At 37.5% G+C, this 25,492-nt stretch overlaps 1 protein-coding gene across 4 annotated transcripts in view; it reads left to right on the top strand.

The window, feature by feature from the left end:
- The window catches only part of LOC140937108 (protein unc-13 homolog B-like), a 45,117-nt gene extending 20,185 nt beyond the window's left edge, over positions 1–24,932 (top strand). For 2 of the 4 annotated variants that reach the window (XM_073386638.1, XM_073386641.1), the window contains 36 exons: positions 1,277–1,357; positions 1,992–2,043; positions 2,369–2,476; positions 3,037–3,096; positions 3,357–3,480; positions 4,659–4,765; positions 5,946–5,984; positions 6,140–6,242; positions 6,355–6,396; positions 7,450–7,577; positions 7,694–7,809; positions 8,369–8,431; positions 8,540–8,640; positions 8,919–9,069; positions 9,177–9,245; positions 9,524–9,613; positions 10,079–10,132; positions 10,918–11,120; positions 11,867–11,952; positions 12,511–12,572; positions 12,862–12,932; positions 13,628–13,724; positions 13,818–13,886; positions 15,004–15,078; positions 15,268–15,426; positions 15,549–15,637; positions 15,862–15,915; positions 16,788–16,895; positions 17,818–17,872; positions 18,129–18,197; positions 18,627–18,716; positions 20,255–20,402; positions 21,089–21,184; positions 21,546–21,581; positions 21,958–22,081; positions 22,435–24,932. In XM_073386638.1, coding sequence (XP_073242739.1) covers positions 1,277–1,357; positions 1,992–2,043; positions 2,369–2,476; positions 3,037–3,096; positions 3,357–3,480; positions 4,659–4,765; positions 5,946–5,984; positions 6,140–6,242; positions 6,355–6,396; positions 7,450–7,577; positions 7,694–7,809; positions 8,369–8,431; positions 8,540–8,640; positions 8,919–9,069; positions 9,177–9,245; positions 9,524–9,613; positions 10,079–10,132; positions 10,918–11,120; positions 11,867–11,952; positions 12,511–12,572; positions 12,862–12,932; positions 13,628–13,724; positions 13,818–13,886; positions 15,004–15,078; positions 15,268–15,426; positions 15,549–15,637; positions 15,862–15,915; positions 16,788–16,895; positions 17,818–17,872; positions 18,129–18,197; positions 18,627–18,716; positions 20,255–20,402; positions 21,089–21,184; positions 21,546–21,581; positions 21,958–22,081; positions 22,435–22,717 — 3,462 coding nt within the window. In that variant the 3' untranslated portion in view covers positions 22,718–24,932. The remainder of the gene's footprint in view (positions 1–1,276; positions 1,358–1,991; positions 2,044–2,368; positions 2,477–3,036; positions 3,097–3,356; positions 3,481–4,658; positions 4,766–5,945; positions 5,985–6,139; positions 6,243–6,354; positions 6,397–7,449; positions 7,578–7,693; positions 7,810–8,368; positions 8,432–8,539; positions 8,641–8,918; positions 9,070–9,176; positions 9,246–9,523; positions 9,614–10,078; positions 10,133–10,917; positions 11,121–11,866; positions 11,953–12,510; positions 12,573–12,861; positions 12,933–13,627; positions 13,725–13,817; positions 13,887–15,003; positions 15,079–15,267; positions 15,427–15,548; positions 15,638–15,861; positions 15,916–16,787; positions 16,896–17,817; positions 17,873–18,128; positions 18,198–18,626; positions 18,717–20,254; positions 20,403–21,088; positions 21,185–21,545; positions 21,582–21,957; positions 22,082–22,434) is intronic. The other 2 variants (XM_073386639.1, XM_073386640.1) reach the window with 2 other exon arrangements.
- The last annotated feature ends 560 nt before the right edge of the window (positions 24,933–25,492 follow it).

The following is a 25,492-nucleotide window of genomic DNA, read 5'->3' as shown; positions in this document are numbered from 1 at the left end:
AAAAGTAAAAGTCAAGACTGCTGTGTCACTTTTAACCCCCAAATCAAAATTTTGCTTTCTGAGCATGCGCGAACTACGCAAGCTGATATTTTGCATCTGGATCAGAAGGCCGTGAAGGGTACAACCTGTAAACAGGTTTGTGGTAAGTTTTAGCTCTTTATAGCATGACAGTGACCAGAAAACCACTTGACTAGCTTCAAAACGCGTTTTTCGGCAAAATCTCCAAGAGCGAATATAATGGGTTAAAAGAAACACATGTTATATTACTGTGAGAAAAAAGAAGAGAGTAAAAAAAAATTTCATAACAGAACATCTGAGAGCTGTGGTTCACAACTTGGGAGAGATTCTACCATGGTTTGCAAGTTTAAAAGTTTACTCATAAATTTGTACAAGGATTTGAGTGGATGACTAGCACTACTGAAGATTGACTAGGTGGGAAGGATTTTTGTGAACACAAATCCTTTTTAATTCTGGTCCTTTATGGCAGTAGCTACTTTTGAGATTTAAAGGCCTGAAAATTGACACTAATAAGAGGCCCTGCCAGGGTAAATTCGGACAAGCGACATGGCCCAAAAACTAACGACAGCACGACTAAAATGAAGTCGCGACAAGAGACAACCCCCCGTGGCCATATTGTGACAGTGACGGCAAAGCCGACAATAAGCGACAAGCAATTATAAATACTGACACAAGACGTTTTAAAATTCAGACGGGCGACATGGGAGCCCCCCCCCTGGCAGGGCCTCTAATAAGCTTATTCTTATAGTGCTTTCTATTCCTACTAGAATCATTTGTTCAAGACAAAAGTATAAACAAATTTTTTTCATGAACTGAAAGTTGATCATGTGATCACATGACCAGCAGTTTTGCTAAGGGCCTATCACCTTTATAAACTGACCTTTGTAAATGGAAATGGTCATGCAGAAACTGATTGATTTAGCATCAATATTATCCATGTTGGTATAAAAATTTGTAAAAACAGTTGACTCACCCGATAGAAAAGCTGCAATCGTCTTTAAATTATAATGAAATAGTTTTTGAGGGTACACACTCAGGTTTCAAGACAGTTTTTGGAGGTTTCAAATGTTCATGACCCAGATTCAAAAGGTTAACATTTGACAACAGGTTACTATCTGTGGATATCTTATGCTGAGCATGCCAACGAAAAAGCATCCCCGTCGGAAATAGAAAGTCCTCCAGACTTGACATCGCAAAGCTTTAAATTCTTGATTAACCTCTGTGTATATTAATCTCATTTTCCAATCTTAATTTTCAGCAGTCAAGATCAAGCACAAAACAGATAAGGAAACCCCATATGATGATGTCACAGAGGGCACATTTGAATGACGAGGAGTTGGTAAGTGGAACATTATTTAAGTTACAGTGTAATGAGCCTGCTGTATTGAGCAGACTCCCTCCTTGTATCCAGGGTTCTGACTCCTAGCTATCCCTCCTCCGCCAGGAGGGGTTGGAGAGAACCCTAGCTGGGAACGAGGTTGGCAGACCCCATGTTAAAAAATTATAGATGCCTATGTAAATATTGTCATTACAATATTTTTTTTACAAAGTCAACCTGTTACGGCCAATTAAAAGTGCACCTGTTATTAGGCAGACACTAGTAATAAGTTAGGGGTCCAGGTGGGTGACTTCTTGTTACAGGTTGCCCTGTATTCCCAGAAAATATACACACCTTCTTGATGAATTGAAGGCCTTTTCAATTTATTTGCCCCTATGCCCCCTTCCCTGCAGTTTTCATAACTAGTTATGGCTGCAGCAGTTACACCCACAGCCACTCTTTTGGATATTACTGGTTACAATGACACTTCCACCAGGGGAATTGGTATCATATGGTTTTGCAAGTGAAATCACTCCACCACACTGGTATATTACTTTTTAGTATTTAAACAATCGTTATTGGCTGTAAAATACATGTGAAACTGTATTGGTTCTGTTAATTTACTTAGTAATGATAATAAAATTGTTTCTTCAAGAAACTACACGTTTACAAGAAGTCTCTTCAGGCACTTATCTACCCCATCTCAGGTAAATATTAACAGCTGTAAAAGCTAGCAGATAATCTGCACACACCTCAGACTAGCCGCACCTCAAGTTTTCGATCTAACATAATTATGCCTTTTGGATCTCCACCATTTATGGATTAAAAATAACTGTGTTTAGTAATAGTTTTCATAAATCCTGGTAATTTAGTCAACTAAGACAGTGGCTTGCTGCTAAATTTAGGACATTTATATATATTTTTTATATAGGTGAAGACCTAGGTAAAGAAGCAAGTGGACTCCTTACAAGCAAGTTATGCAATTATTTATTTTGTTACTAATGTGGGTCAATATAATGTGATATCTTTCAGACACCACACCTCACAAATTTGAGATCTGGTCAACTCAGGTGCCAGCATACTGTTATGAGTGTGAAGGTCTCCTCTGGGGATTGGCCAGACAAGGACTTAAATGCAAAGGTGACCACCATCTGATAGAAAATAAGAATTATTAGCTTATTATTAGCCAGGAAGACAGTCAGCCTTAATAAGCCAGTCGGGTACAGACTGAGCTAGACATCAACATAATATGCACCGATAGCTGCACTGCTGAACTTTCTGTCTGTCAGACAATCATTCACAGACAGACTGATTGTCTGAGCATGACACACCAGCTATGGTGTGTCAGGTAGATGACGGCCACTTGGTAGTTGTTAATCTGCCAGCCACTGTGACAAGTATGTGATTCCCTAATGCCACACCTACACTTGTTGCTTGTATGTTATTCTGCAAGAACCCTTCCTGTCTTAGGACTTGCTAACAGAGAGCTTGCTTACAGGATCTTGTAGCTGAGGCATGAGCAGTGCAAGCCATGCATGTGGTCCATGACACTATGAAGACCGACAGTCGTGTATATTAGTCATTCAGTAGCAGTTGTTGCAGTTGATGTTTAAGTTTGTACTCACCCCCAGTCAATATTTAGACACCTCTTTGGTTGTTACTCATTTTGTAACACTACCCATGTTCTCAATAATTTTCAGAGTGTGGAGTCAAGTGCCATGAGAGATGTAAAGATCTTCTGAATGCAGATTGTTTACAACGTAAGTTTACTTTATCATGATATTCAACTTGATATCTATTCATGCTTCTGAAGCAGTTGTGTAGGAAAGTGAAGAAAATAGATGGTGTTGTTATTCCTTCATTTTTCAATCAAAGATGCTGCTTGATAGCAGTGGTAGTCTCTTTCCTGCAGGCAAATATAACAGCTAACCTTGTGACCCCATATTACATTTAAACTCAAAGAAGAATTTTTAAAATATCCCTTTTTCTATCCACCTATAACCTTATTCATCTTTTACAGGTGCTGCTGAGAAATCAGCTAAGCATGGTACAGATGACAAAACACACTCCATTATTGTGGCAGCTATGAAGAAAAGAATGGAAAACAGGGAAGCAACAAGACCTGACATATTTGACCTCATATGGTTAGCATCAGGATTTGTGTATTTTTTAGAATATTAGATTAAAAATTACAAGGCTAGTTAAAGGTTAAGTTACATTGTAAGATCAGATGCTAGCAGCAGGCTGTTTACAAATGTACTTGCAACTGATCTCCACAACCAACCAGCAGGCCATCATTGCCTGCTACCAGTTATTTTTTTTTCAGTTTTGTAGGTCTTTTTGTTATCATGCTACATTGTGATCTGAGAGAGCTTTTTCCACTGTAGTTAACATTCTTAGCCAGGAAAACATGACCTCTAACAGTCCAGGGGCGCTTTCCATTTAGGCAAAATTTCTGGCTCGGCTGGTTTAAATGCAAATGGAATGCGTGGTTCGACCGAAAATTTTCCAGAACAAACACACGACCTTCTGAGGTATTCCACTTTTACGGTTCCTATGGGTTGGAACAGAAATTCCTGTTCCATTTGCGCAATTCTGTTTTTCCTAGCCTTGTTCACAGGCAGTCACAGTTTTTCCCTTCATTTCTAATTGGCATCTACCTGTCTGATGCTAGAATGCTGAGGGGATTTTCACATAAAACTTCTTGTCGTTTGCTGGCAAAAACATTAAAAGCAAGAATTTTGTAATGGCAGATCAATTATTTTCGCTTTTGGATAATGTTTCAATTTCTTTGTCAGCAGTGCTGCAACATCCGTTTTGTTGGATTTTTGTTTCATGCAAGAAATGAGATTGCAAACGAGGCTCTATGGCTGGCTTTCCATTTAACCTGGAATGTTTCCGGAATTTCCAACTGGAAATTTTGCCTAAATGGAAGGCGCCCCAGGTGTTGCATTTCTTACAGTGATCAAATGGGACTTTTGTAATATCCCACAGACTTTCCGACCACTCAAAATATCGCTGTAATGGTCAGCTCGGTGAAACTAGCAGAATACAATGATTTAGATCCATCTGAGGCAATTTTGCAAAGTTTGGACCTCTTCTTATACAATACTTCATAGGTAGAGCTAAAAACATCAGCTTTTGAATCTTTTTACAGTGGAAATTAACTTTATTAACTGTTCTGATAAAACATAATTTAATTTGTGCCCTGTAATATGTGCATCTGTGATCAGAGAAAAATATAATTAATGACATCTTTGTTTTCCCTTTGTTGAAATATTATTATTTTTTGTAATTTATTATTTTCTGAACAATATTTTAGTGATGTCTTTCACATGGAGCCGAAGACGCATGCTGGACACATGAAAGCTGTCAAAAAACTAATCTGGGAGGGAACTTCAAAGTGGTCAGCAAAAATTCTTATCACAGGTAAATTAAACTGGACTGTTATGGAATGTTATTAAAACTTCCCTAGTTCATGTGGTGGGATTTTCCACTGCCAGTGTTAACTTTGATATAACATAAGTGATAATACAATTAACCAACATTGTAACTATTCCCTGACACTGTACCCTTTTAGTCATCTTCCTAGCACACTTGTTCATGATACAATCATGTGGACAGGAAGGGCTCACTGACAATCACACTACATTGCTCTCTTTCATTTTCCTAACCCTTTAAACCCCATTATCAACATACAAATTCCCAAGACTGTTCTCCGTACATTGCCTGAAAGAATTGGGTGAGAGAATTTGATAAAAGATCTAAACATTTTCCCTTTGGTGATTATTTTAGATCAATTTAGGTTTCTGGGAAACTGTCCACCTACCCCTCCCCTAAGCTAACATTAACACTTACTTCTCACTTAGAGCAAAATGTTGGCTTAGGGGAGGGGTAGGTGGACAGTTTCTCAAAAACCTAAATTGATTCATTATTTTACTTCTTCTCCTAACCTTTTTTCTTGATGGTGTAAGGATATTGTCGGGAGAAAATTGATGTTAGTCACTCTTGGGACTTAAAACGTTTTAGCGGGTAGTAAGGTATCTTCATCAAAATATTGAAGATTGATAATTTATTTGTTTACTGCTTCATAGTGTTTCTTGAAATAAAGAGATATCATAGTACAGTGTTGACAGTAAAATGTTATGTCAAGCTTTATTGGGCAAGATCGAATTGAAAAAGAAAATATAAAAAAAATATAAATTGAAAATATACAAGCATAAAGAATTAAAGCCCAAAAAGGATGGGCTCAAATGGGACATTCAGACCCATGCAGGGTGCCTACCCTAGGAAAATATAAGGATTTCAAATATATACAAAAAGTAAAATCTAGTTGTAGTAAGAGGAAAGTCTAATTGTAGAAAAATCTTATTGTACAAAATTGTCGTCTAACTGTAGAGAAATCTAGAAGTATTAAAAAAAATAGAAAATAAAATATATACATATATACATCATATTCAGTTAGTGACGAGCATTCGCGAGAGATTGACCATGAGCAGATTTTGCCATAATTTAGATTTTTCTACAATTAGTCTTTCCTCTTGCTACAACTAGATAATTAAATATTAATGATAATTTCTTCTTGTGCTCATATCTTGTTCTACCATAGTTGTAAGTGCACAAGGCCTCATTGCCAAGGACAAAACAGGTTTGGATTCATTTTGAATATTTTATTTCTTGATAGTCCATCAAATATCAAATAAAAATAAGTTTTGCTAATTTTAAATTGAATTAAATGAAATTAATGGTGTAATGTATAATAATTGACTTAAATTTAATGTAACTTATTAAACTGATTTTAAGGTACAAGTGATCCTTATGTGACAGTTCAAATTGGACGATCAAAGAGAAGGACAAAGACCATTCCACATGAGCTTAATCCAGAATGGAATGAAACATTTGGATTGTAAGTAGAAATCTGTCAAAAGTTTAGCTTTTCTTATAAGGTAGCTCATTTTCTAAATATAATATTATTTTACGTTTCTTTTGACTATCATTTTATTTTTTCACTTGTACAGTGACTGCCACAACTCATCTGACAGAATTAAAGTTCGTGTTTGGTAAGTTTGAAAATAAACTTTCCAGTAGGGCATATCTTGGATTGTTGTGAGATAAGTACAGGAAACGCAAGGTTGCATGCATAGTTTCAGTTCGATTTACACAGCTTTGATCAAAACATTCTCACTTTCGAGAATAGTTTTTTCTAAACCATAAGAAAAGATTTAATTAGAAGTTGAATTTTTCGCTATTTCTCTTTCACTTTTTACGTTCAATTCATTTTATTTGCCGGAAATAAAGTAGGCCTTAGAAATTAAAAGGATGTTTGATCAATTCACGCTCGCACATTCTAGTCTTATTTTAAACTTTATAGCGGAAGGACATCTGTGAGCAGGGAATAAGTCAGCACAGAATTTGATTGTCAATGAATTTCTGTAATCGTCCATCGTTCCGCTAGTGATAAGCTAGCTGTTGTTCACTTGTCTTGCTTGTTTGGGGCTGAGTCTTATTCCGGTCAAAGAGAGAGAAAGAGTGTCTGGCGAAGTTTCCAACCAAAGATTTGTGAACTCATGTCTGGCAAACTCTCCAAGTCTTTATATAAACACAGTTATACGCACCTTATAACTTCATCTGCGCTTAATGAGTGTCTTTTGGTCCATAACTTTCGAAACAACAGCCCCACAGAATGTTACTGATAACACGTAACTCAAAAGAGTATCAAAGTATTACTGCACAATAAATGTCACAAAATCTACCTAAGCAGTCCCTTCGGAATTTTTTGTCGTTACGTCATCCTAACCATTTCAAGCAATAGAAACGTCATCATTACCTACCGATTCCTCGCGGCCCCTGTTCAAACAAATCAAGATTTTTTCTGGCATACTGACTGCATATTTCAACTGTAAGTACTTTCCTTAATAAACGCGCGAGTTACTAGAGTGGCGAAATCCCTTCGGGGCAATAACAGTGAAAATAATTGTTGATACAGAAACAGTTTAGCTGGAATATTTTTGTTTGCATTACTGGCAGGTTAGAGAAAGTGATGGTTTGAGAATTAAAGAGAAAGATAACAAACTGAGAAACTGAGATATTACTCTATGGTTTCATACTTACAGGGATGAGGATGATGACATTAAAGCCAAGGTGAGATCTAAACTGATCCGAGAGCCTGATGACTTCCTTGGGCAGACAATCATTGAAGTGCGAACCCTCAGTGGAGAGATGGATGTGTGGTACAATCTAGGTTTGTGTCATTACTATTGTCTCAGCTTTTGTTGATGTTAGATTTTTTTGGTTAAACTGTAGAAATGTTTAAGTTTATTTAATGTAACAGTTGTGTTTTTTGTTTGTGCTCTTAAGAGAAGAGAACTGACAGATCAGCAGTGTCTGGTGCAATACGACTCCGAATAAGCATTGAGATCAAAGGAGAGGAAAAAGTTGTTCCTTATCATCACCAGTATACTTGCCTTCATGAGGTAATTATCAGTCGGGTGTTTTTTGTATTGAACCTAATGTAGTACTTGTTACATTTTTTGTTTTGAGTTATCCAATGCAAAGATGTGAGAAATGGAAGTCGTAACTAAATGTGTCTTATTTTTTACATTTTATGGGTATGGTTTTATATTCACCATTCTTTCTAACACCCTGTGTGTTTTACTTTACAAAAATTGCATGGTTTTTATTTGTTAAATCTTTTTTTATTCTTTTAAAGATACAACAGTTAACCCTGTAAATAAGCATAAGTTCGAATAACCTTTAAAGGGCTTGGGAAAAAAAACTTGCATTCCAGCTTGTTCTCTGGACAAGTTGCTTTTAAATTTTACCTACCCAGCACCATTGCTTTTATGTTTTAAATAACGAAATAGTTACAAGATGAAGTGACTGAACCCTTTGCCACAGGGAAGTGAGCTTAAAAAGTTACTTGTCGAGTAAGAATGTATTCTTGTCTTGTTCCTTTTTTGAGCCCTCCATTGACACATTAATGTTTTTTTTCGTCAGATTATGACATTACATTCTGTTTGCTTCATTCTACAGAACATTTTCCATTTCTTGTGCGAAAGGAATAATGGACAAGTTCCTCTCCCTGCTGCTAACACAGTAAGCTGCTGTATACTCTCACCTGTTAGTTGATGTTTCTTTAATGCAGTCCATGCTAAAGATATTAGGTTACTGTTCCTGTCTTTGATTGACTTACATTTGTTGCAGAGAGAAGATCCTTGGAAAATATTCTTCCCAGAACCTGCTCTTGAGATAGTGAATGAGTTTGCCATTCGATATGGGATTGAAAGTATTTACCAAGCAATGACGTGAGTAAAAACTCTTTTTTATGTTGCGGGGTTAATAAGTATCTGCAATGAATCCTCAACATAACAAAAGGCCAAGGGACTGGAAAAAAGGTTCTTTTCCATATATTTTACTATTACTGGGGTGAAAAATATTTTTCTAATATACAAGGACTTTGTCATATAGAGTTTCATTATATCGAGGGTCCACAGTACATGTAAATACTAATTTTGGATTAAAAGCAGAACGAGGCAGTAGACTAAATTGATTTGTTTTTTGCAATGTTTTTTTTTGTTTTTAGACATCTTTCCTGTCTCACAACATGCTACATGTGTCCTGGTGTCCCTGCAGTCATCAGCAGTTTACTTGCAAACATCAATGCTTTCTTCTCTCACACGACGGCAAACTCTGCCACATCTGCATCACATCGATTCACTTCCACAAACTTTGGGGTAAGTATATAAAGGACAAGTCTTTAATATAACGAAAGTGTGCTGATGCTGATGATAGGTAGACCACACAGTTAATACGGAATAAAATCATTTTTTTCCTTTTTCAGAGTGAAAAGTTTGTTAAGATTGTGGATCATCTTTACAACACATTAAGGATTGACATTGCAAATTACAGGGTGAGTTTATGTTGTAGACGTTTTTATAGACTAGACTGTAACCCTGTTAATGCAAACACTGTTGGGCCATAAAATAGTTTTCATTATATCGAGATGGTTGTATCAACAGGATCTTCAAATTAATAAAATGACCAGTGTTTCGTACATTTGGGTCGAAAGATTGTGGTCCTGATATCAAGGTGGTTGTATTAACAGGGTGGTTCGCGGGGTTCCACATGTATACCTGTGTGGGTATACTTTTGTCCCACTGACTTCTGCATCATGTGATCTATTTATAGACGAATTTTCCAGCATCAAGTCCTGATAAGCTTGACGACCTCAAGTCCTCTGTTGATCTTTTGACAAGCGTCACATTTTTCCGAATGAAGGTACAGCTACAATTTTAGTTACATGATGATAGGATAAAGATAAATTATTTCTCAACAGAGCAGTGAGTGACCTGCACTTGTGACCTATCACATGTAACCTATGTTTTGTACTTGCCATCACATCGACCTCAATTTTCATCTGTACGGCCTAACAGCGTGTAATTTCATACCAATACAATTGAAAATGCACCTCTCCTCTCAATGGTTGTTTAATAAAACTGAAAAACCTTTCATCTACTGGAACAGACAACAACAAGTGACTTAGGCAGTTTCACCTTAAGCTACAACTCCATTTCGGATGGTGATTAGGGCGAGGAGACAATTTTAGTGTTGTTTATTTACCATACCACGGTGACCTGTACTCTAACCTGCAATAGTGCCTGCCGTCAATGTCATAAAATATAGAAATTTTACTCATTTCATATCAATGTCATTTCAATATCAAATCGTTATCACCATTTTCAGGTTCTCAGTCAAAGACCCACTAGGACGGCAGAGATTGTGCGTGAATGTGTTAAGGTAACAAAGTGCTGTCGTGACTTGATTGTGAGAAATTCAAGGGAAGGAAACCTAAGACATAGTGTAGTGTTTATGTTCTGGCCGTGCGTGTAACATGACTATAACGGCTGTGAAATCAGCTCTTAGATTCTGTGAATATCTAAAATGTTGGCCCAAGAATAACGCTTGGAGCTTGTTATTCTTTTTGTTAATACACACTGTATAATTATGATCTAATAGAACGCCTGTTGTCTTATAAAGCCCCTGCTGTTACGCTTTTAAATTTTTATTAGAAGCCCTCTCTAATAAATGCCCCCTGTCTAATAGACACTCCGAAGGACAATTGGAATGACATGACAATTGCCCCACAATACTAGGAAAAAGCGAAATAGAGCAAAGTCTTTTAAATTATTCAGTTTCGTGCGTGATTAATTAGAGGTTTTGCATTGAATCTTGTTCAGTGTTAAGTTTAGTGTTAAGTTTAAAGTAAGGATTCTGACTTTGAAGTTGAGCTTTTAAGAAAAAATAATACTAATGGATCTCTAAACGGCCTAGGCTATCAATGGATCTACTGGATAGTCTGGTATTTGTAGACTGTGGTGTTGTATTTGTCAAAAGCTTATTAGTGTTGTGGAGGTTGGTAACAGTTATGAGTACAAACGCCTTCCTTTTAAACACCTATCTATTTAACGCCCCACTTGAGCTCCTAACATAGACACTCTGGGCGTCTATTAGATAATTTAAGTTACGTTTTTGAAATTATATGAGTTGTTACCATATCTTTTTTTCTTTATTTTGCATTGTAGAACTGCATGAAAGGAAGTTATGCTTATGTTTATGCCAACTGTGCTGAACTTTATGACCGGGAGCTGGCTTCAGAGAGCTCTTCTTTGGATCCAAATTTACCGCAGGCTGGTCCAAAAAGCCTCGACTTCTGGCCAAAGTTAATTTCGCTGGTTGTCTCTGTGATTGAAGAGGACAAAGTTGTCTACACTCATGTCTTGAACCAGTATGTACCAATTATAATCGTTTTTATTTATTACCTTTTTGATTTCCATGAATTTGTAATATTCTTGGTACTCTAAGAAAGTAAAGCCGACTCCTGATAACTAGAACCTTCTAGGGATTCGAAGAAAATTCGAGTTATTGGGTCATGGGAGTTCGAGTTATCGAGAGTTCGAAGCAAATAATTAATCGAAATAAGGAAATGGAAGAGGAGGGAATGCAGATATCTTGCACACTTTACTTCAAGGGCAGCTAGAGATATAGATTGATTTTTTGAAAAAGGAACTTGAGTAATGTACAGGGGTGGACACTAAATTTCAACTGGAGTAAGAAAAATGAAAGACAAACAATTGACACGGTTAGCACTGTTTTTTTTTTTCGACTCGTCACGCTGTAAAAACATGGTTCGAATTTTAAGGGTAAAATCATATAGAATGATCCGAAGGGAAATAAAAAGTTATGGAGGGTTCGAGTCACTGATGCTAAAAGTACAGTAAATGTATGAAGGAAATCCAGGGGAAATAGACTTTGGTTCGAGTTAGTGACGGTTCGAGTTATCGGGAGTCATAAGTTTTTCTTTTAAAAGTCCAGTTTTAATTTAGAATTCCTTTCACAAACACACGTCACAGCTTAAAATAGTCATTTCTTGTTTAAGCTAAGGGAAGAGTCGGTTTGCAGACAAGGTTAAGATTCTGTAGTGTTTACTCTGTGACCTTATTCCCTTTTTTCAATTCATGCATTTGCTTCCAGGTTTCCAACGGAGCTGAATGTTGGTGAAGTCAGTGCTCAGGTGTTCTGGAACTTGTTCTCTGCTGATTTACAGGATATGTTGAAAGGTATGTACAATAGTAGTTTTTGTTATTTTTTGTAAATAACAATACTCACTGTTTTCAAACACCAAACGAAACACCTTTTGCTTTAAGAGCTTTGGAACCCCAGAACATTGTGACGAATTGATTAAAGACCAAGAAGGAAGATACGATGTTTTGTTACTAGTTATTCATAATTAGAACAAAATTTAAATTTTTAAATTATTTTAAAATTAAAACAAAAGATCGTCCGGAAGTTTTCTTTTTTACTAGGCGTGTCAAAAAAAAAAAAAAAAAAAACCATTCAAGAGTAAGAAAGCAATGATGCTCACTGTCCTATTATATAGTCCTTTAATGCATAAATCAGAGCTGTTGATCAGTAGCCATTCAGATTAGAGAGTTTTGTTACAGTTTATGATTAGTGCACATTAATATTGATTCGGAAGAATTATATGTTAATGCCAGTGAACATTAGACAAAACGTCTACTCTAATTGTAGCCTCTGACTTTTGGGAAGGCATAACATATTTTTTCATATTGGGATCCCACTATCTGTTGTTAATTTTCAACCCTTTTTTTTTTCAGAGCACAGCCTAAGGCAGCAGTCTCGCTGGAGTAGTGCTGATTACATGAATCTTCACTTCAAGGTGAACATGTACTTTGAACAATAAAATACTTACTCAGCATTTTTACTGTTATTTCTGAAACATCCCTCTCAAATCCAGTGCGTTTTCTTGTTATGTAAGAAAGTTTAAAACGTTTGAGTTTTATCCTTTGATTCAGCCTTGCCTTTATGAGTTAAGAAAGTTCTGATCTCCTTTTTTGTGGTGGATAATTTCTGAAGTGCTAAGGGATAAGTAGATGACAACAGCTCATTGTTGAAGTTTTTTTTCTCTTTTTAAACTCCTTACCGACTCCGTGGCTTGTTTGTTGTAGGTCAAATGGTTTTATAATGAGTATGCCAGTCAGTGTGCAGAAAACAAAGGAAAAGTTCCAGATTATGCGAGGTAATGACTTAAATGTGAGACTGCATGGAGATCAGTCGTTCCAGTCTGAGGGTTTGCTGGTTTGACACAGGTCCAGAAAAACTAGCGAAGTAAACTTGCGTTTGCGTGTCTGCTGCCCACATGTTAGAGGCTCAACCCGCATTATGTTCTCATGTGTTCCTTTGAATTGAGTAGGGATCTTGACTACGATTGCGACTTTAGAAGCTAGTTATACCCCTTTAACAATAACTCTTTCCTGTTAATACTGACTAGCACATAAAAACCATTAGGGATATAATTTGTGTGGTAACTGCTCATTTGAGGCACACGAATTTGGTTTGAAAACTTGTAGTCTCGTACTAAATATTTTATTCATCGCAGTTACTCGTGGAACTTTCTTAAGGTTCGTATTATTGATGTTTGTACGATAAATTGGCCCCCTAAGTCAAGACTACTCAAATGCTAAGAAGGTTTAATTACTAGCCGTTTCGTCAGACACTGTGTTTTTAAACCAGTACAGTCATTACAGTTACACAATTACAATGCAAAATGATAGCGGCCCTGAAAACCCAAGTGGGCCACCCCGCATGTCACGCATGCTAATACGGGGACACCGCTGGCTGTATTGGCTCGAGGTTAACTTAGCCTAAATAAAATTTAGCCGCATTTAAAGAGAGTTTATCTAGTTTTCTTACACTGCTATTTTTCCTTTGTAGCTGGTTTGAGCCTTTTGTTTCTCAGTGGTTAACTGAGAATGACGAAGTTTCAACCGAATTTATGATTGGAGCACTAGATCGAGACAAGAGGGATAATGTGAGTGCTTGTTGTCTTGTTTCTTACATACATTACTGGATCACTGTTGATAGCTATTCTGACTCATCTGATCTGTCATGGTCTTGTTTACAGTTTCCTCCCAGCTCACCTCACACTTTGTTCTCAAACTCAGTGGTGGATATCTTCTGTTCATTAAATCAGGTGAGTGATTGGAAGTTAAAAAAATAATGATTTTACTCTGCTTGTGAGTGTAAGCTCGAACGTTCAAAGAGTGTTTAAAAGGCCCGGTTTCTATAGAGAAGTTTTTTCGGGTACTAAAGAGGGTCTCCCACTCAGCCGTCTCAACCTTAGTGAGTGTTTATATGAAAACAAGTTGACTCGTTTTTCCGAGCCAACTGCAGACAACAGCGTTCGCGCATGCTCTGATTGTCTCGCGTTGACCGAGTTGACCCGGCTAAGAGGGTGACTCTACCGATGAAAAAACCGGGTCACCCCTCGGCCTCCAACAGAGCATATTTTCTATATCTCATGTAGACAGTTCGTCACGTTTTATAAGGAAATGTATGAAAGGTTGGCTCGGAGCTTGGGTAGGCGGGTGGACAACCCTTTTTAGTTGGCAAACGTGAATCTGTACCACGTGACCAAGTTTCCCTTAACCTGTCGTTTACGTTTCATTACTTCTACAAAAAAAGTTAGTAGTTTCACGCCAATTTTATCCTTAAGAATTGTTTGAAGCTGTTTTTTCTACATATTTTCTATTTTGAGAAATTCTCAACTTGAATCAATTCCTTTCAATTTCTTTTCGTTTTTCCTTAGATGTAATGGAAATTAAAATAAAACTATGATAGAAATAAGAATTGTTACTTGAAACATTTTCCCTCCTTTCCTTTCATTATTTTTTTTCTTTTAACTGGGCCGCCTAGATTAGCGATTGCTATTTTGCGAGCCAGTCTACTGTAATACTATTTTTAATAAATAAAGTTGAAGTTGAAGTTGAATTTGACGTTTGCCGTAAACGTGATTCGTCACATTTACGGCAAACGGCAAATGTCACTTTGTAAAACGTGACCAACACGTTTTCCTTTCATTTACCGTGTATTATTCAGTATATGTACACAAAAATAAGTAGTTTCACAGTTGTCATCAGCTCATTTCCTAACTTGAGAAATTGTCTTCTTGAAACTCGCTTTTACCGTTTACCATAAAAGTGATTCTTAATCTTTCATTCATTAACTGCGTAAAACCATAAATTATTTTTGTTACTTCTATTACTTTTTATTTTTGACGTAATTTTCTAAATTTGGTTTTGTTTTGGCAGAGCTTTGAGATTGTGCGGAAACTGGACTGTCCAGACCCGGAAATACAGACTCGTTACATCATCAAATTTACTATTGTGAGTAATGAGTGTTTAGATGTCTTCTGTTTCTTGTTTTTACTCTGCTTTGTTTGCTTGCTTTTGTGTTTGTTTTTTTCCTTAACGCCACATTCTGGTCAGAACCATCGTATTTAGTTCTTAAGTCTAGTGACAGTGTGCGGGCATGAAAAGTACTGGAAAAAGAAGGTTATTCTTTGTTCGTTGCAGACTGTACAGAATGTCTTGCTTCAATATGCTGATAAAATTGTCAAAGAATTCAGTGCTTGGTGTGACCAGAGAGAAACAGCTTGTATTTTGATGAACAACATTCAGCAGCTCCGCGTTCAGCTGGAAAAACTCTATGAAACAATGGGTGGAGGGGAGAAGGTAATGGATGTGCAAATGAAAAGTGTTCTTCTGTTGAGTTATAGCAACAGTGATTAGGTGTTCCATCCTTTCCACAGCTATTCGTACCCGTAACTGCTTTCATCATCTTGCTTAACTTATAGCTGTCTCCTGAATGCAGTGAAGTATTTAAAGAGCTACAAGTGAAACTTAATCTCACGCTTGATGAGTTGTGCGTGATGTTTGCTCGAAGGTGCGTGGTAATGACCATGTGATCTATTCTATGTCTTAAGCTTGTAGTGCATGAAAATATGCCTCAGAAAAATGAAAAGAAGAAATGGCAAGCATGCTTCTCAGTCAGTCGCTCGACATTTTAGGTAACCGTATTCTCAGTTGGTTTATGTTAATAGGTTGTTTTTAAACCGAAAACATTTTATGATGCAATGTGGGACACTTTTTTTTCGTCTGTTCTTGCAGCCTTGATTTGTCAATTCAAGAAAGTGTAAAAGGCGTTGGAAACGCGCTGTTCAAGTAAGATGAAAAATATGACAATTTTCCCTATTTTTTTTCTCTTACGGTAAAAACCCACAAAAAAGAACCTAGTGATTTAAGAACGTACAGGTTGAACTTTGGCATTTAAATACCCCAAAGTGTATGAACCTGTTCAGCCTGGCAAAGAAAAATAGGCTCTTATACTAACAAAAACACTCAATTTTGATGGCAAAATTCTGGATTTTAATTGTGTGAGAAACTTTTGACAAAAAGTTTTTGTGTTTATGTTTCCTATGATTTACATTTTCTCTAGAAATGTCTTTTCCATAAACCATTATGTATTAGTAATACAATTTTTTTTTCTGCCGATGGTTACACTACGACAACCTCTGAAAATAAGAACCTATTAAGAACCCCATCAGCCTGAATTGTGAAAAACTACCCTAAAATATAAGAAACTGTTCAGCCTGATCTCGAAAATTCTAGGTTCTTGTATGCGGGTTTTCTCTGTATGCTACTGTAGGAGGAGTTTTCTGCATCTGAAGGCAGTTCGTTTTGTATCCATTTTCCAGACCCACAAAGTACGCAAGGCTTTATTAGTTATAATGTTTCAAAAAAGGAAAAACAATTTTTTTTTTATTTAAACTAAAAGCAGAATTCACCGTCTATCGTGTCATGTTCGCTCGAATTTGTGGGTTATGGAGCATTTTCGCAAAGTACATCGGTTTTTATTAAGTGTGAAAACAGTCATTAAAGATATTTTTTTTATGCGTTACCTCAAAGTTTTTGTAATTAAAAACGGTGATGATTTTATCAATAGTCGATGCGCCTTACTTTTGGAATGCGTGACGAGACGGTTTCTTCAGGCTTCGTTTAGTTTAATTTCGTGTTATTTTTGAATTATTTATCAGGATCAAAAGTACTGGTAACTTTAATCCTGCTTTGCCAAGTAGCAAAACCATCATCGAGAAAGAGTCGGGAAGTATTATCCATCCATTAATGTTACTTCTTGAAGGAAGGTGAGATAGCTTAAAGGATATATTGCCAAGTGTTGTCTACTATAACGCAACCGTTGTCACGCCACGCTCCTCTCTACAAACGGCTTAGCTGATTAGTAGAAAACAACTTTATTTTTGAGCGTATAGTTTCTGTAATTTGAAAAACTGGTCAGGTTTTCCTTGTCGTAGGTGCCCTAAACAGTTATCATCATGGGCTTGACGCTTGGATAGAACAGCAAAGTACGAACAAGCCTGCGAGCACGCTCTCGATTTGAGGAATATCGTGAAAAGTAGACGCGCCAGAGGCACGCGAGAGGAGACGCGAAAGCGGAGGGCGGGGGAGTGGCTCTCAGACTGCCGAGAACTGCTTTTAAACAAAAAATTCGAGATCTCTTCTTTCGAATTTTCGACGTCGAAGAAAGTTATGTCCCTCGCGGCTTCGCCGCTCGCTCGCGCGTTCTCTCGCGGTTCGCTTCACTCGCCCAAATAGGAAAGCTTGCTCGCAGGCTAAGTACGAACCTCTGGTAGTCAGTATAGAACCAGAGGGAACGCGAACTTTTCAGAACCGGGAGTAAGCAACTGGAAAGCGATTACTTCATGAAGCAACTTTGCGAGTTTTTTTTTATATTGGTCGCGTGGGACTGGGTCTGTGTTGTGTCGAATTGCACTATGGGACTATGGGGACGCTGTAACTTCTTTTATTGGCTGTTGCGAGGTCACGCAGGAAACTGAGTCGAACTTCGTTCCTCAAAACTGTGCAATTGAACAAAACACGACCAAGTCTCAAAGGGAACCTAAATATGGCTAGTAGACTGCATGACAGAATGTGCAAAAGAGATTGGAAAAATAAAGGAGATTGAAGAGCGGATTTGCCTTTCCTTGCCTCCTCTTTTCATATGCCTACCACCTGCTTTTGATACTAACATACAATGTTTTCCAACAGCTTCAAACTTTTCTACAAAGCTTGTGAAAAGACTGTTCTGAAGAGACTTCTGAAGGTAAAAGATTTGGTCACTATACCGGTTACTATCTTTTAAAGGATCACCGAAGTAAATATAATTATCATATTGTTATGCTTCTTCCTTTTGTTTTCATTCACTAAATATTCCTTTATAACGGAAATAGTCAAGTAAGGATTTGTTTAGGGTATCAAAGTGAATGCATGTTTAATCGAAATCAGTTAAATTTTGTGAGCTTGTTTTTCGACGTTACCTCATCTGTACCGAATTGTGTTATCGACTTGTATCTTAACAGGAGCTATGGAAGATAGTCCTCCGGAATATCGACAAGATCATCGTTCTTCCACCACTGTCAGATATCAAGGTAAAAAAGGCCTTAACAGACTGTTTTTTTTTTAGATACAGTAGTAGTGTATGAAGGAAAGGTTTTTTTTGCTACAATAAGTGTGATTTCAGTTGTAATCCTCAGACCTATGTTGCTTGTGAATGACTAGTTAACGAAGAAGCTACTGCACGGCTTCTCCATCGTCGCTTGTAATCGATGTTACCTTCCTCCCGCCGACCCCCACGTTACCCACCATCACTCTTTATCCCTTACATTTTTCTGTAATCGCTTTGGTATTTTTCTGTTTGACTTAACGATATGCGAGTGATTCCCTTGCATTTAAAAATAACATTGTACGGTGCAGAATATGAACTCAAAAAAATGCGACTAAGCTCCTTTTGGATGTTGTCACGCAATGTCTCGCTTATGACGTCTTTGCTCAGCAAACTTTAAATTTTTTACGTTTAGGAATTGGCGGGAATAGCAAGCCAATCGGATTCAAGAAATATGAGTCATAAGCAGTGTGCAGTGATGGAGACCGCCCTGGGTAGTATTAAGGTATGATGGGAAATAATACATTACCTCAAGATACATGCAAGAAAGGAGTCGTACTTTGATCTGCAAACAGGCTTACTCAAACACAAATTGAATACAAAACAACTAGGGTTGTTTAGTAATCAATTACTTATGATATGTGTTTGAAAATTATGTTATCCTCCTAGAGAGGTCACAACTAAAACATGGATAAACAATGTTGTCGAATGAGACAAATTGAAAAATTAACAACGGCAGTAACAATTTATTTTCATCATAACTTGAATGAGACAAACAAAAATTGAGGTAGTTTAATCCGTTAACGGTTACACGACTGATTTCGAATCCAGGAAGAGACATCGCCATGCCTTTCGTCTCTCGATTGAGTTGTGTTCCATGCAAAACACCACGGATTTTTGATATGGTCCAGCAAAGCTCAGTTGATTTGCTGTTAGAGTACTTCTTGCTTCTGGCAAGTTTCTCTAGAGTTCTCCAGTAGATGCTTCTAAAACGCGTGTCGAAGCACGCGTGGTTAAGGTCCTATTAATGAAACAAAAGTTAAATCATGAAAACCCAAACTTTTTGAGTGGGGGCAAACTGGATAGCCTGGTCGTTGCTTCTCCCTTATTTTTCGGGTGAAGAGAAGCGACGACCGGAAATACGTTTGCGTTCGCCGGCTGCAAACTGTACGGGTGCTGGCCCAAGTGAAGATAAGCCTTAGTTTTCTTGAGGTCTCCCCGCCATCTATTCCCTCCTTCCTTCTATCTTACTGTAACTGCGTAGCAAAATAGAGATTGTACAGTGGAACCCCGATGTAACCTTCCTCGATATAACGATGTTCCCGTTATAACGATGAATATTCTATGTCCCGGCAAAAGTTACAGTAAAATGTATTGGACAGAACCTCGATATAACGATCTTCGATATAACGATGTTCTCGATATAAGACTGAGAATTTAGCGAATCGAACGTAAAATCTTTCCCGATATAATGATATTATTAGTAAACACAGTCACAATTTTAAGCAAAACAATTAATTTTATACCACAACATTACAGTAATCGAGTAATCTTCTACAACCTTTCTGTCAACTCACTTGGTCTAATTGGGCAGTACATAACTCTGATAACAAAACCATTGAAACAAAAACGAGTTAAGAAGGACTATAGCAAGTGTGTCAAGCGAAGTAATGCATTACTTGCTGGCCAATGTCTGTTTTGAAACAACGAACACGCGAACTCGATAAGTAATTACTTCAAATGGTTTAGTTTAGTTTTGTTGCACTTGTACGATTCACACCACATAATTTACTGTGTAAACTTTAAAAACTTCTAGTGGTTTGCAAACTGTTTAAGGACATTGCTGCGCGCTTGAAATGTATGCAGTAAAGAAGTACATGGTACGTTTTCTCCGATATAACTATAGTTTCGGTTATTTTACGGCCATATCGTTATATCGAGAGTTTCGATATAACGATTCCTCGATATAATGATATCATTTTACTGCTCCCTTGGCATATCGTTATATCAAGGTTCCAGTGTAATTGTGTATTCATTTTCAAGGATTCTTTTCACGCATCTGGGAATGGACTGAGGAAGACTTTCTTGGACAAGTGTTCACAGCTGCAGTCTCTCAAGTCTGCTCTGTCGCTGTACACGCAGACCACTGACTCGCTTATAAAAGAGTTTGTTAAGAGCCAAACATCACAAGGTAGAGTTATAACAACTGTAGCAAAGATCAGTAAGAACACGGGACAAAAACCAGGGCATGTTCGAGCTCGTGAGACTATCATTTAAAGACTGGCTGGGCCCACTGGCGGTCTTCCAATGCTTGGTTATAACGTGTTCCTGAAAGTCAAGGGGCGGAAGTCTGGTTAAAAATCCGAGGAAAATCATGAAGTGGGTCAATTTTGTGTTATTATTTTTATTAGACGGAAAGACTATTGAACTAACAAATCTTAATGCTTTTGTCGTGAGGAATTACCTCAAAGCGGTAAAAAAGCTCAATCGTCAGTGACTTATCTGAAGTTGCTAAAAAATTTTTAGCCTGCGTAGCAAGCGTTTCCGCGCGAGTTCGTCGAGAACGTTGGGACGAGAGCAAAAAAAAAAAAGGAATGACGGGGAAGTGGGGAGGGGAAAGAAGGAAACGCTTGCCCGCAAACCCCACGATTTTGAAAAACTGCGTCCATGTTTTTTTTGCTCCCGCTCCAGATTTCGCGCTATAACTCGACTGGAAACGCTTGCTACGGAGGCTAAAAAATTTTCAGACAATCCATTAGAAACTAGGAAAGCACCAGTAAAAAAGCAAACTGATAGAATAAGGTAAATCTTAAGGCTTTTAAGGCCCTTCTTGCTGAATAGTGTAGAACTACAACTGTTTGCTCTCTCTTAATTTAGAGGATCCTGGTGTTGATGACCCAGTGGGGGAGGTGTCAGTCCAAGTTGACTTGTTTACCCACCCCGGGACAGGAGAACACAAAGTTACAGTGAAAGGTACTTGAACATATTCTGTATCGAAGTTGCATTGATGTTTGTGTTCCTGGGCCGGGTTGTTCTAAAGTGGGTTAAGGTAACCCAAGGTTGGTGCAAAACTTGAACTCAGATATGAGAGCCCTAAAAACAAATTCAGTTTAATTCTCTTTGCCTACAATTTGATGATTGGATACTCTAAAAAAGCACTGTAAAAAAAATATAGAAAATAGACAGTGCTTTTGATGAAAAGAAAAAGACGCCCTGGTAAAAATTTAACCCTGGGTTAGCACTAACCGGTGTTCGAACAACTGGGCCCTGGTCGATAATCCGAGACAATTTATGCAGGTATTTTATTTATTGAAACGTATTTGCTATGTTACAGTTGTTGCAGCCAAAGACTTGAAATGGCAGTCCCCAGGTGAGTCTATTTGGTATTTGTGTAGTTTAAGTTAGAGACTATGGTTTTTCATGCTGATTTTACTGAACGTTTTTCGGAAAACTCTCGTCCATTATTCCAGAATAAGCACAGATCAAATTGGACAAATTGTGTCTGTGTTTTAGTAGAACGTATAATATTATCAGTTCACTTTGTGGTAACGCCTTTACAAAGACTGTCCTATATCATTGTCAAAAAAAGCCAGCAAAACTTCAATCTTCTTTAGACTGTACTCTGTAGTCAGATGTAGTTTATTGGAGTTGGTGTATTATCTTAGCGTAATTCGTTTGTGCTTTTGTATAACATAATTTAGTTAAATTAACTTGCAAAGTCTTGTTATGTCGTTTTTTTTTTACAGGAATGTTCCGTCCGTTTGTAGAGGTGAATATCGTGGGACCCAACCTTAATGCAAAGAAACGTAAACACTCCACCAGATCAAAGAACAACAACTGGTCTCCAACATACAATGAAACGTTCTTCTTGTAAGTAACCATATATTTTTCTCCTACCCATAAGTGCTCTTTATTACAGAACTTCATCACCATATGAAACTCATCAACGGTAGACCTAACGTCTATGCAGAACTTTGATACGAGGCTGAACGTGGTTTTTACATGGTATGTTCCACTCAGATGATCGGAATAACATCACAAAAACCTTTTGCATTTTCAAAATTATCCTCTTTGAAGAGCGTTCCAAGTACTGTTAGGTCTAACCGTATAAATAAAGTTGCGTTTTCAAATTTTGTTGCATAGTTTTGAAGCGGCCTTTCTGTGGTAAATGATATTTAAAACTAACATGAGATTAAAAATAAACTTGTTTTGTTTACTGACAGTATACTTGGCAATGAAGATGATTTGGATAATTACGAGCTTCATATATGCGCCAAGGATTACTGCTTTGCCCGGACAGACAATCTTGTTGGTATGACTGTTTTACATCTAAAGACCATAGCTGAGATGGGTTCCTGTGCATGTACTCAAGCATTGGGGCGTTATATCCAAATGGATTCCAAGGGATGGACAATTCTCAAGATTCTTTCCCAAAGAATGAATGACGAAGTTGCGAGGGAATTTATCCTTCTCAAAAATAACAAAAGATCCGAAGGATTTGACTAAAGTATTGATTTCATTTGAAACCAGTTATTTGTCTATTTATTTAATATATTTGGTTAAAACCATACTATCATTTCAACCAAGGAATGCATTTTTGCAGGATTTTGTAGAGTTGCGTAGTTATTGCATGCTGCGTTTGTGTAGGCCTTGAAGTTAGTTAACCTTTAGCTATTAGTACACTAGAGTTATTATTGAGGCAGCTGGTCACTGTTTTGTGGAGATGAATGGTCACAAGCTTCAAAGGCTCTTGCTGATAACGGAGTGTTGCTGTCATGAAAAAGAGAACTCTTAAAATTTTCATTCTGAAAGCACTTTAGTTTAGTGACGTGAAAATAGCGAAATTATCGTTAACGTTGAGTTGCTCAACCACCACGCAATCTTGCAGTAGCATGCTAGAGTCTTTACAGGTGAAAGTCCGTTAGCGTATTGATCTGAATTTTAGAAATGGTTGTTATGTAAAGTTAGGGAACTTACTTTAATGTATAAGTAATAACTTACTTTAATGTATAAATAATAACTGCTTCTTGTTTTGAGTACTCTTTAAAGTTATTGGCTACGTTATTTGCTTGGTTTTCATATGCTGTTGGCATTACTGTAATATTTTCTTCTTCGGGGAATGTTTTGGCCTATTTATCTCAGTTGAGGAGCAGATGTATTGAGAAATCGTTGATGCCGCTGGTGAAACGGTCTGAGAAGATTTTACGAGTGAAATGTGCATCCTCACAATTCTGCCAGTCAATCAAAAAGGTGTAACACCGGCATAGTCAAACTGAGATCGCGAATAACTTCTGTTGTTGCCATTTGTCAGAAAAGCACCCTAGGGGTTTCTGGGTTATTAACCCTGGGTACTTTCCAGGTAGTCGAGGACCAGCCTCAAAACATCTGCATATTTATACAAAACCATGGCAGATAGATATCTACTAAATATAAATATTAGGTATCGATTAATTTTGATAATAGTTTATATATTGTGCATGTGGTTATCTTGGCGTAAACCAGGAAATGTGAATTTAGTATTTATTCGTGCATTTTTTTACATATGAAATCAGTAGCTGCGTTTCTTTATGCTCCGTACTTGCGTAAACTGGTGGTTGTTTACTAAAAGTAAGTTTCATTGTACCACGAGCAAAGATCGCCAGTTGTTGTCTAGTTCCATGTCATTTCAATTCGACGTTGACAGTACGTCTCAGGGAATGAACACAATGAAAATAGCTTGTGGCCCATGAATGCGGTCAACCCTCTTGTAAGCGGTCACCCAAAATGCAAAGATTTTGTAGTCTCTTAAGAAAGGTGGTCGCTTAAGAGATTCAAACCAGAAGAGTCTCTTTCAAGAAGAGGTCCAGAGTTATCGAAAGTCAATTGCTAAGTTACGATTCCTGTAGTTCCATGTTCACACAAATAGTTCATCGCATACTCTTGGTAGCGTAGTACATACTGCAAACATAGAGATTAGGTCATGCGTTTTGTAGTCACCTACGAGAGGTTAAAAAATGTTGGAAAATTATAATACCATCAACCCCAAAAGTGGTCGCGGTTAGTTACGAGAGTGGATACGAGAGGTTCCAAGATTTGGTGCTTTAACTGGGAAATTTTTGGTGCACTTTGAATAGATGGTCGCTTATGGGAGGTGGTCGCTTACGAGAGGTGATCGCACATGGATGTTCGTGGCGACGGTAACTATTGTTTTTTGCCTTCGACACATCGCTATGAAATAGAATTTAGGGTCTCTTCTTCTAAGCCTGGGGTCTTAAAGCAGCAAGCTAACTTTCTCGTAATAACATATTGATATTGTTTTACAAAGGTAATAGAAGTGAGCAAAAATGTCGCCGGAAAACGGAGCTTATTTAGAGAGACCCTTGATACACACTGTACCGAAAATAGGTTAATTTTGTCATTTTTAAATAATTATTCAATTTTCTTTTAAAACGTTCAGTATTGTCACGAAAGATAACGAAACTCATCGAAATTGGCTTGCGTCTTCCCAGTAAGGAGATAACAGTTTTTATGATCTCGCTTCTCTTATAGAACACTTTACATCTGGTTCATTCCTCTTGTCCTGTAAATAGAACCGTAGAAGTTTGAGCTTGTGTTATTTTGTAAGATCTTTTGCCCTAGAACATCAGTGTTAATAAAAAATAGCTGAAGAGATGTACTTTTACAACCGTATAATGTTATTTTTGATAAAGGGACAAATTGAATAAAACAACGTTAAAAATTATATGATCTCGCAAGTGTTGCATGGTGATGACTGCCATTCTATTTCTCAGAATTATTAGACTCGGCTTTTGTGAGCCTGCGTGGTAAGCGTGCCTGCCACATAGGCTAAGTTTTTAATTCTCAGACGTCCGAGGTCGATCGAGAGAAGCGAAGGTCCCGCCATCGACCTCGGACGTCTGAGAATCAGGCCTGAATTTCGTACGATCTGAAGAATTATGGACTGGATCTCGGAGGATGTTATCCTCCGAGGCCTAATGAAACCCTCCTTGATCGCCATAATTCTTTAGATCATGCTCAGCCTCATTCAATAATTGGCAAAATTTATCAGGGTAGAAAAGCTAAGAACTCATTTCTGCGGAACCAAACTCCGTTGCTCTGACCGATTTTTTCAACGTGAACCAGCTGAAGTTTTAAAAGCAGCGCAAAGTACCCCGTTAACGCATATTGCCTCAAACTCCCTCTTCAATCATAACACAGACAAATCTTGGGAACTTTTATCTTCAAGTAGACCATATGAACCAACAAACATGTAATCTCGCAGTCTAAATTACAAAATTAAAT

The sequence above is a fragment of the Porites lutea genome, chromosome 5, assembly GCF_958299795.1.
Source record: "Porites lutea chromosome 5, jaPorLute2.1, whole genome shotgun sequence".
In the NCBI taxonomy this organism is placed as follows: Eukaryota; Metazoa; Cnidaria; class Anthozoa; order Scleractinia; family Poritidae; genus Porites; species Porites lutea.
Note: the sequence above shows the minus strand (reverse complement) of the source record. Positions and strands in the feature narration are given on the sequence as shown.